This window comes from Microtus oregoni, unplaced genomic scaffold (assembly GCF_018167655.1).
Source record: "Microtus oregoni isolate MIOR12 unplaced genomic scaffold, Mior012 000004F_ref0000308, whole genome shotgun sequence".
Taxonomy (NCBI): Eukaryota; Metazoa; Chordata; class Mammalia; order Rodentia; family Cricetidae; genus Microtus; species Microtus oregoni.
In genome coordinates, this window is record NW_024543063.1 from 45,230,937 (window position 1) to 45,241,845 (window position 10,909).

A 10,909-nucleotide genomic window follows, 5' to 3' on the forward strand; every position below is an offset into this window, starting at 1 on the left:
ATCAGTGGCTTTTAAATGAAAACAGAAAATCTACTTTAGGGGGTCTCTGATTACCAACTGCTAAATAAAATTCCATTTACACAAAATAAAACATACTAAGACACAAAAGTCACAACTCAGATGGCTGAATTTATCATTATATAGCCCAAGCTAATCTTGCATTACATCGTCCTATTGCAGCCTCCAAAACGATGGCATTATAGACATTTGTACCAACAACATAGGCACACAAAACTTTTTTTTTCTTTTTTTTCAAAACTTTTAAATATACAATTTACTTCCTCAGGTTTACTGAGGTAATCTCTTCTTGTCCTGACTCCACATTATGTCTGCCCAGATACTTTTCAGCTTTCTGGTCACATCTATCTTGGCAATACTTTTGGGACTGTCCATGACCCTGACCATGGTCCAGATGTTATTAGCCAAAATAATTAAATGTTTGTGCAAGGTAGAATATAAAACTAAAACAACTAGAGAAGCATATATCAATAATTGTAATCTTATGTCTGGCAAACACTGCTAAAATCTGGAAAAAGACAGATGCTACAAGGTCACTCACTCCAATCTCCTCTAACATTGATGTAATTGTGGTTTTGTCTTTAAAAATGATGTACCTCTCAACTTTGGCACCAAGAGACATTTTGGAGGTGTTAGCCTGCTCTTGGTCTAGCCATTATTAAAGGGCTCTAGTAATTGTTTAATTAGTGAGGCAGTGGGTGGATCATCTCAGTATAAAAAGTAAAAGGGACTGTGAAGAACCGTTACAGAGAGACTTATTTTGTTGGAACACAAATTACAGAAAATCATGAGACAGATCAAAGTCCTTTAATGTCACCATAGCCAGTGAAAGCTATTTATGCTATGTGGATTTTAGTTTTGGATAAAATACAGACCTGGGATGTTAGCTTCGGGTTCTTCTGCCTGGACAACAACCTCTTCATTCTCTGCAGAGCTATCACTGTCAGAATCAGTTCCTGATGTGGGATTCCTGGTCTGTGAATCAGGGGCAGTGGCTGGTACGTAGGGCTGAGACCTGCTTACCTGAAAGTAGGCATACATTGGTGTTCTCAACCTGCATGGACATAGGAACAAAAGAATTATAGTACAATGGACCATCACTGCAAGAATAATCTCTAATAATGAAGACAATTCCAAGTTATTTCAGTCTATTTCAAGGCCATTAAATGTTTCCATTGAAAACTGAGTGAAACTAACATATTCTAGGGCTGGAGAGATGGCTCAGTAGGCAACAGGACTTGTTGCTCTTACACAGGACCTGGGTATGGTTCCTTGTACCCACAAGACAGCTTACAACTATCTGTAACTCCAGTTTTAGGAGCTCTGATGCTTCTCCTGACTTTGATGGGCACCAGACATATATTTCATACACATACATACTCACAGGCAACAATTAAAAATAAATATAACTGGACTGGAAAGATAGCTCATTGTTAAGAGCACTCATTGGTCTTCCAGAGAACCAGGATTCAGTACCCTGCACCCACATGGAAGCTCACAGCCATCTGTAACTCCAGTTCGAGGGGATCCAATGCCTCTGGCCTCCTTGAGTACCTGGACTCTAATGCATATACTTAATCACAGATCCCCACATGGACACATAATTTAAAATAATAAAAATAAATTCTTAAAAAAAGAAAAAATAGAAGATCAGGTAAATACTGGTTAAATATACTCCCCCCCGCCATTCAATCATGGAGTCTTTTAGGAAACCAACCACCAAACATCACATAATGAGGATTCTTTCCAACAACATGGAGCTCCCACAGTGGCTGTCACACAGTCTATCCAAGGCTACCATGGTGCTGGACAAAGGGATGAGAATAGGGAACTACAAAATGCACCAAGAGTCGCTTGTTTTCCTTCACTAATCACCCCTAGATTACTACAGATATGGCCAACTTTGTCATGAAAACTTAGCTCACATTTTACAAACACTGTTACTACTCTAAGGAGAAAAATTTTCCTTTCTTTTTTTATGTGAGAGTTTTATTGAAATAAAGGGAGTGAGGCAGGGGAGAGAAAGAGAAATACAGAGAGAAAGAAGAGGCAAGGACCAGCCTGCCTCTTCAGAAGAGGGACAAGAGAGAAGAAAATTTTCTGTAGTCCTTATTTTGCTTTTTTTGATATAGTGCCTCGTAAGCACAAGGTCCAGAGTTCCCAAGCTGGATCTCTACATCCAATCCTAAACAATTTCAGAAGAACATTTTTGTGTCCTCCCCACCCCCATTTTTAAACAGGGTCTATGTAGCCCCAAATAGCCTGGCTTTGAATTCACAGGTCTGTCTACCTGCCTCTGCCTCCCAAGTGCTGGTGTTAAAAGGCAAGCATTACCACACCCAGTTGTGTTTTTTTTTTTTTTTGGTTTGTTTGTTTTAATAGACCAGGTCTCAAATACTCCTACCTGGCTTCTAACGTGCCAATGATGGCCTTGAATTTCTGATCTTCCAGATCTACTTTCCAAGTGTTGGGATTAAAGGTATACTCTATCGCCAGGAGTGATGGCACACACCTTTAATTCCAGCACTCTGGAGACAGAGCTTGAGGCCAGTTTGTCCTACAGAGTTTCATTCCAGGACAGCCAAAGATACACAGAGAAACCCTGTCTCAAACAAAAAACAACCTATACACTACCATTCCTAATTCACTGATGCTAGGAATCAAACCCAGAACTTAGTGCATGGAAGGTAAGCTCTATCAAGTCCGAAACAGCTCCTTTCTTAACAACAACAAATGCTTTTTACCTGTTTTAAATCAAGCTTAGTTTAGTTCTTTTTGGTTTTTTGTTGTTTGTTTGGTTTTGGTTTCTCGAGAGGGTTTCTCTGTGTATCTCTGGCTGCCCTGGAACTCACTTGGTAGAGACTGGCCTTGAACTCAGAGATCAGTCTGCCTCTGCTTCCGAGCATGCTGTGATTAAAGGTATGTGCCACCATCTGGCTTTGTTTTACGATAAGGTATCCTTATTGCAGGACTAAAAAGTGCTAGGATTAAAGGCATGTACCACACCTAGCTGGCCTCTTCAGATTTATTTATTTTTTTACATTTATGGTACTTTGCCTGCATGTATGTCTATGTACCACCTGCATGTAGTACAGGTCAGAAGAGGAATGTCAGATCCTTTGGAACCGGCTTCATATGGTTGTCAGCTGCTACTAGGAATCAAATCCTGGTCTGGTCCTCTGGAAGAGCAGCCAAGCACTGAGCCATCTCTTCAGACCACCCTGTTCTTGAGTTAAAAAAAAAATTTGGGTTTTATCATCTGTAGTCCTAGTCTTCCTTAGTTTTGTGGTAACAGGTGCTCTGATCTATCCTATTCATCAATATCTCTAGGGTAAAATTCAATTTCACATATTAGAGTTGTAATACTTCATGAATGATGGCTTTGGCAACAGAACCAAGCAGGATGGAGTTTTAAAGCTTGGCTTAGGGGCTTGCTGCCAAGATCAGTTCATTATTTAATTTTTCCCTCAAATTGGCCTCTTGGCTAGGTCTAAGGCAGAAGCCACTCACTGTGGCCCCAGGAAGTCTAGCAGGTGAGTCAATGGCAAACATTATAGAGAGAAATTCACCTAAAGTTTGGAAATTCAGAAGCCAGCATGGTGGCAACACTTATAATTTCATCACTCATGAAGTGGAAGTAGGAGGCTGTTACCAGATCAGCCTGAGCTATACAAAAAGACTTTATTTCATTGAAAAAAAAAATCACCAAAACCAACTAACTAAATAACCCTACTCAATGCTAGTGAGATGGATGAGCAAGTCAATCACTTGAGTTTAACTGGGGACTCATATAGCAGGACAGAACCAACTCCAGCAAATTGTCTTCTAACCTCACATCCATGCTGTGCCATGAGTGTGCTCATATACATATACACGAATAAGAACATGTAAAAAGGACAAAAGAAAAAACCCCTACCTTAAAACAAAGAACACAAATATAGTTCAGAAGAAAGAAACCAGTCCAGGGGAATTCAGTTACACATATTTAGTGTAGAATTTGCTTAAAATACAGTTTCAGGAAAATGTTTTAGTATTGTATTCATCTTGTTACAGAATCCATGTTCCTTGCAGTGAACTACAGAGCCTTGGCCTTTGAGGTTTACTCACTTTGCAGAGCAGGTTACATGGATGTCAGTACCAGTCAAATGGCTTGGCTGACACATCTTTCAACTCCTATTTTGTAAATGGAGGTTTCTCTGTCCCATCCCGCACTGCAATCACTTCTAAATAATCAGTCAGAGGCTTAATATTAATTATAAAATGCTTGGCCTATAGTTCAGGCTTATTACTAACTAGCTCTTACATTTAAATTAATCCATTTCTATTATCTATGCATTGCCACATGGCCATGGCTTTTATCAGTCTGCTGGCGTGTTGTCTCTTGGGCAGCTGGCCTGTATCTCTCTTGACTTCACCCCTCTTCATTTGAGTTGTTTGTCTCACCTAACCTTATTCTGGCTGTCTATTGGCCAAAGAGTTTTTATTATTAACCAATGAGAGGAATACATATTTACAGTGTACAGAAAGATCACCCCAGAGCATTCTACAATCCACCTCCTATAATTAATTAATTTTGTTTGTTTGTTTTTTGAGACAGGGTCTATATAGACCATGCTAGCTTCAAGCTCAGAGATCTGCTTGCCAAAGGCTGTGATTAAAATATGCACTACAGGGCTGGAGAGATGGCTCAGAGGTTAAGAGCATTGCCTGCTCTTCCAAAGGTCCTGAGTTCAATTCCCAGCAACCACATGGTGGCTCACAACCATCTGTAATGAGGTCTGGTGCCCTCTTCTGGCCTGCAGGCACACACAGACAGAATATTGTACACATAATAAATAAATAAGTAAATAAATATTTAAAAAAAATATGCACTACAATACCCAGAATTTAAAAATAAATAAATCTTTTTTTTTTTGAGTGAAAGCTCATGATTTTATTGTCTTCATAACAAGGTCAGCTTAGAACTGGATCACTTGGCCCTTTCTCTTCTTATCACCACCCAGTTCAAAATGCTTGCATCTCTTAATAGCCAGCATCCTCTTAGATCTGCAGTTGGGCTCCACACATTCCAGTCTCAGCACAATCTTCTTTGTAGTTTTTGCCTTTTTGAGGAAAATAGGCTTAGTCTGCCCACCATAGCCACTGTTTCCTGTCATAACGCCGCTTTCCCTGGGCATACCAAGAATCTTTGCCCTTCTTGTACTGGGTCACTTTGTGGGGTTGGTGTTTGCCACATTTCTTGCAGAATGTACGGCGGGTCTTAGGAACGTTCACCATGTTGGCGGGTGCGATATCGGCACAGAAAGCAAAAATAAATAAATCTTAAAAGGGGGGAGCACACCACAGTTGGGGAGATGGCTCAGCAGGTAAATCACCTGCCATTCAAGCACAGGCATCAGAGTTCAAATACCCAGAACATGTGTAAATGTAGGAGGGCCCTTGTAACTCACGGAGACAAGATTCCCAGAGCAAGCTAGTTAGCTAAACCACATGGGAGAGTCCTGGGTTCAACTGAGACCCTGTCTTAATAACCATGCACACCTCAGTATGCACACGCTCCATACATATTTGAAAACATTTTAATTAATAAATAAAAGGGGAGGTGGTGGTGAAGGGATGACTCAGAGGTTAAGAGGATTGGCTGTTCTTCCAGAGCTCCTGAGTTCACAACCATCTATAATTAGATCTGGTGCCCTCTTCTGGTGTGCAGACATATACACAGGCAAAACACTGTATACATACCAAAGAAATAATAAACAAAAGGGGCCACCTTCAATAAATATTATTGCTGACAAACCTGCCTTTAGATTTCAAAGCACATAACTGCAACCATCCCCTCAATATTAAAAGAAGTAAACAAGGCGAGCACTAATTTCATCCAATCTACCAGGAAGTGGGGATTCTGAAGAGTTAGCACTGAGGGTGTGTCTAGAATCTGAGTTTCACAATTCATAAAGTGGCATCAATCATTTAACTTATATTTTACCTGGCACCATCTGGCCTCTGAGACCCTCCACTTCTGGCCCTTAAAACAGATCCTGTTCTTCTCCTCACTCGCACTGGCCCCACGCTGTGGTTTGAAGGTGGCGGCGGTCTCAGGAGCTCCAGCATGTTATGGAGTCTCTGCAGCCCACTAATGAAGTTGTTCATCGAAACTGCCGTCGCAGCTCGGATACTCTCGTTAGCACCAGATCCCCGTCTACGCGCTTCTGAAGTTCCTGGAGTGACTGCCTCCACATTGCCTTCTGAGAGCTGGGCATCCTCTGTCAAATCAATGGATGCTGGTGGCACAGGCTGTAAGAGGGGCAGTCCTCCTTGGCTGCTGACCACTTCAGCTGGGGCAGGCGGGAGGAGGGGTGCCCCTTGGCTGGTAACGTCAGTTGGAGCAGCCTGTCCTGTAGTACCATCTAATGGTACTTGAAGATCACAGTTCATTGCCTCCTGAGCCATCACTAGAGATAAAGCATTTGTAAAACATATTAGTAAAATAGGTTAAAAAAAAAACTAAAAAAAAAAAAACCCAACAATTATGCAGTTGATATAAGCAGTCTTTTAGAATTTCTGCTTAAGATTCTTTTTAGCAAATCAGCAAATTAGAAAAACCTTTAAAATTAATGAAGTAAGAAATGTTTTGACAACCAACTCTAGAGCCTGAGGATCACCATGAATTCAAGGCCATCTGGGCTACAAGACCAGACCAGAGCTAACCAAACCATTTACAATCATTTTCCTATAATCATAGTATATGTGTGTGTGTGTGTGTGTGTAGTATATATGTCCCAAAATATAAAGACCCATAATAAGGAGGCTTAATATTGTATTAAAAAAGAAATCTCCCAGAAACCCTGCAATTTTGTCTCAACCAACATAAAGACATTTATCAAAACAAACAAAATGTTATACCTAACAGGTAATATTAATCTTTCATAACATCAAAAGTGACAAAGGATATAGAGAAATGCCATTTTTTGGTACATGTGGTACTGGGACTGAATACAGGCCCCTGTACACACTAAGCGTACGGCTCTACCACTTAGCTCTACCCACCATCCACTCTCAGCTAAGCCACAGAAGACATTTTTACATTTGTAAGATAAAATTTAAATTTCTTTGAGAAAAAGGGAAAGTGAGACTGGGGACTGAAGCTCAGTACTAGCCTAGTATACAAAGGTATTTGGATTAACCTTGGCACATATGTAAATACATCAAAGCTAAATTTGCTGGGCTTGGTGATATATCTGTAATCCTAGCACCGACAGGGTGAAGGCAGAGGCAGGAGAATAGTGAGCTGGGCTAGCCTGAACTACAAAGTAGGTCTCAGAAACCTGAACTACTTCGCAAAACCATACATCTATGTAAATTTAATTAATTAAAAAACACAGTCCAAGACCTATTAGATCTGAGTAATGAATGCACAGAATTTTTTATTCTAATTTTCAGCATGGTTCTATATTTTAAAACGAAATCCTCCCATCTCATGCAGAGAGCAACCATTGTTCTGATTTCAAATGGAAGGTAACAGCGGAGAATTCCACACAGCATCGATTTCATAGTTGGTGCTGTATCCTCTCAAGGAAAAAACTCCAACAAATGATAAACCAAAACTACAACAACTAAGAACATGCCAGGACCTATACACTACTAAAACCGCAGTAGACTTACCCTGCCGTTGCTTAGTGTCCTAACAATAATTCCGTCCTTAGAGAAGATAGTCTCAAATTTGAGGGCAGTCCGGGCTCCAGAGGGAGACATCACAAACAAGCAAGCCTAAGCTAGGTATAGATGCATTCTAGAGACATTACTTCAGACTTATGCAAACAAAAGACAGGATCGGACCAATAGAGGCAGACTCGAGGGACACACGAGAGTCCCCTCCGAAGACCACTTTTTACAGGCGGCTATTTAAAGTTTACAATTAAGTTAGCTAACTTAATCGCGTAGGAAGAAAGCAATAAACACAACCATTCCCAAATCCTATGCACGAACCCAGGATTTTGTCTGAAACAAAACCACTTGCCCGCCGCCTCTTCTTTACCCTCAGCACGTCACAACACACACACACACACACAAAACAAACAAAAAACAAAAAACGCTAGCGTGATGGCCACGAAATGTCAGCGGCCCTCAAAAGGTGAACTTCACATCTGCCATCTTACAAGGAAGCTTCAGAACCAGAAGGCGGGGGCGACGACCCCCAATAAACAGGGCGTCTGGAGTCGGTGGGGATTCAGTCTGATCCAGGCTCCCCCTTTTAGTTTCTGGAAAACCTAAAGTTTCCTAACTTGTCTGTCCAAGTCTGCTCACCCGCAGCCACGAGATAACGAGAATACACACGTCACAGCTCGGTTGGCCTGGTAAAATTGCAGTTCTGTAACACAGCGAGAGACAAGGGCCAAAGAGAACCTGGCGCTCGAGCGCACCGGAGGCACCTGGAGAACTATGCCGCATGGGGCCCCCAAACGCGCAAGCGGAACCCCGCTTCAGTTCCTTCCGGAGAGCTCGTCGTCTCCGCCTTTCTCGCCCCAGACCCCCCACATTCCTCGAGACGCAAGGAAGAAAGTCCGAGGTCCCCAGCCCTGGTCGAAGGACACCGCAGAGTGCGCAACCCGCCTTCAGCCAACCGGACTAGGCCCCGCGACCAGACACAGGCCAAGGGAAGATGATCCGCACCCAGAGGCCCCGGGCTAAGGAGACGCAGGTACCTGCCTCACCTTAAACTACAGGAACCAGGTCGGACGCTCTGACCGATTGCGACTTCTGCTGTCGTTGCCGCGCAAAACTCGGCGCCCGCCGGCGCCAAACAACTCTTCGGACTCCTCGAGCGCCCCGTTCGAGCCAAGGTTCAGCGAGCTCCTATTGGTCAGTCCCCGAAGGCGGCGACCAATACTATTTCTTCTTCTTCCATTGGTCGGCGTTGGCTGAACTAGTGGCTCTCTCATTGGCCAGCTCTTGATACTAGCTTGGCGAGAACCTCGTGCGAAAAAATGCTCCTATAATTGGTAGAAATCCATGTCCGTCATCTCGCGCCCCGCCCCTGTACGGTAGAGCATGAGCATTTTCTTTCTTTTTTTTTTCCTCAGCTGTTTTGCATTTATTTGAAACGTCTAGCCGGAAGAAGACCCGAGGAAGAGAGTTCCTCATCCGTTTTTCTTCTTTTCTTATTCCTCTCCTCCTCCTCCTTTTCTATAATTTATTTTTATTTTACGAGCATTCATTGGTGTTTTGCCTGCACGGATGCTCTGTGTGAGGGTATCAGATCTTCTGGAACTGGAGTTACAGACAGCTGAAAGCTGCCATGTGGGTATCTCTCCAGCCCCTCCTTCCTCGGGCTGGAAGGATGACTCAGAGATTAAGAGCACTGACTGTTCTTCCAGAGGTCCTGAGTTCAATTCCCAGCAACTACACGGCTGCTCACAGCCATCTATATGAGAGCTGATGCCAACACCGTGTACATAATCAATATTATTTTTAAAAAGTGACGTCCTCTGCTTTTCTCTAAGACTTCATTAAATAATATAGTAGTTTATCAATGATATCATTGATAATGTTGTCCCCAGAATTCTGGAGTCCGTAAGAGCCACGAGACAACTCAGTTCATTTTTTTCTCATACAGGGTTGGGCAGCTTGTCTTCAATGGACAAAAAAAAAAAAAAAGAATTTGTACAGTTTCTTCAACTTTAAATTACTCCAATAAAATTTCTTGGAAGTATAAGTCATCACATAAGATTCTTCAAAGATGTTTCTGAAATTGTAATAGCTCTATAGACCAGGCTGGAGATATCCGTTTGCCTCTGCCTCCTGAGTGCTGGGATTAAAGGCGGGCGCCACCACCACCCAGCTATGTTTTTAAAATCAAAACTTCAGGCACAGATTACATTGCCGCATTTTTAGTTTATTAATTCAGCAGCCAATTTTTAGTAAAATTGGTAGAGGACAATATAAATAATAGATACTTTGTATATTTTCTTCTCTAAACTTGTTACCAAGGTCAGTACCAACTTTTATTTATTTATATTTTATGTGCCGTGGTGTTTTGTGTTAGTGCACCCCTATCATCCTGGCATTCAGGAAACTAAAACAGTAGGATCAACTAGAATAAGCCTGGGTAGTAGTGAGTTTCAGGACAGTCTGGGCTACAGAGTAAGAACCTGTCCTAAAAAACAAAAACAAGAGACTGGAGAGATTACTTAGTGATTGTGGTAGTTTGAATGTAATTGGTCCCCATCAGCTCATAGAGAGTAGCATTATTAGGAGGTAAGACTTTTGTTGGACTAGAATGAATTTGTTTGAGGAACTGTGTCACTGTGGAAGTGGACTTTGTGGTCTCCTATAAGATCAAGCCACGCCCAGTGTCTCACACCACTTCCTGTCGCCTGCAGATAAAGAGGTAGGACTCTCAGCTTCAGTACCATGTCTGCTTGCATGTTTCCTTGTCCCACCATGATGACAATGGACTAAACATCTGAAGCTGTAAGACAGCCCATTCAGTGTTTTCCTTTGTAAGAGTTTCCATGGTCACAGTGTCTCTTTGCAGCAATAGAAACCCTAAGGCAGTGGCTAAGACCTCTTGCTTCTCTTCACTTTGTTTTCCAGCATCTATGTAAGACATCTCCTGTTTGTAATTCCAGCTCCAGGGGATCTGATACCTCTGATGATCTCTGAAGGAAACTACGGTGTCATGTATGTGCCCACATGCAGACACACACACACACCCCTACACATAAATAGAAATAATGAAAATAAATCCTTTTTAAAACCCCATCAAGCTGGATAGTGGTGGTGCACACCTTTTCTCCCAGCCTGCACAGAGGACACCTGGTAACCAGGCAACAACCTATGTAAACAGTCAGGAGGGAAGCTAATGGCTTCTGATCTGATTAGCACATTCACC

At 42.2% G+C, this 10,909-nt stretch overlaps 1 protein-coding gene and 1 pseudogene across 2 annotated transcripts in view; both read right to left on the reverse strand.

Moving 5' to 3' along the window:
- Positions 1-8,856, reverse strand: part of Rfwd3 (ring finger and WD repeat domain 3) — a 31,265-nt gene extending 22,409 nt beyond the window's left edge. For both annotated transcript variants that reach the window (XM_041650444.1, XM_041650443.1), the window contains exons 1-3: positions 8,730-8,856; positions 6,005-6,470; positions 894-1,072 (exon numbers count right to left, since the gene is read on the reverse strand). In XM_041650444.1, coding sequence (XP_041506378.1) covers positions 894-1,072; positions 6,005-6,468 — 643 coding nt within the window. In that variant the 5' untranslated portion in view covers positions 6,469-6,470; positions 8,730-8,856. The remainder of the gene's footprint in view (positions 1-893; positions 1,073-6,004; positions 6,471-8,729) is intronic.
- On the reverse strand, positions 4,923-5,295 carry LOC121447274 (annotated as a pseudogene).
- Positions 8,857-10,909: the final 2,053 nt, after the last annotated feature.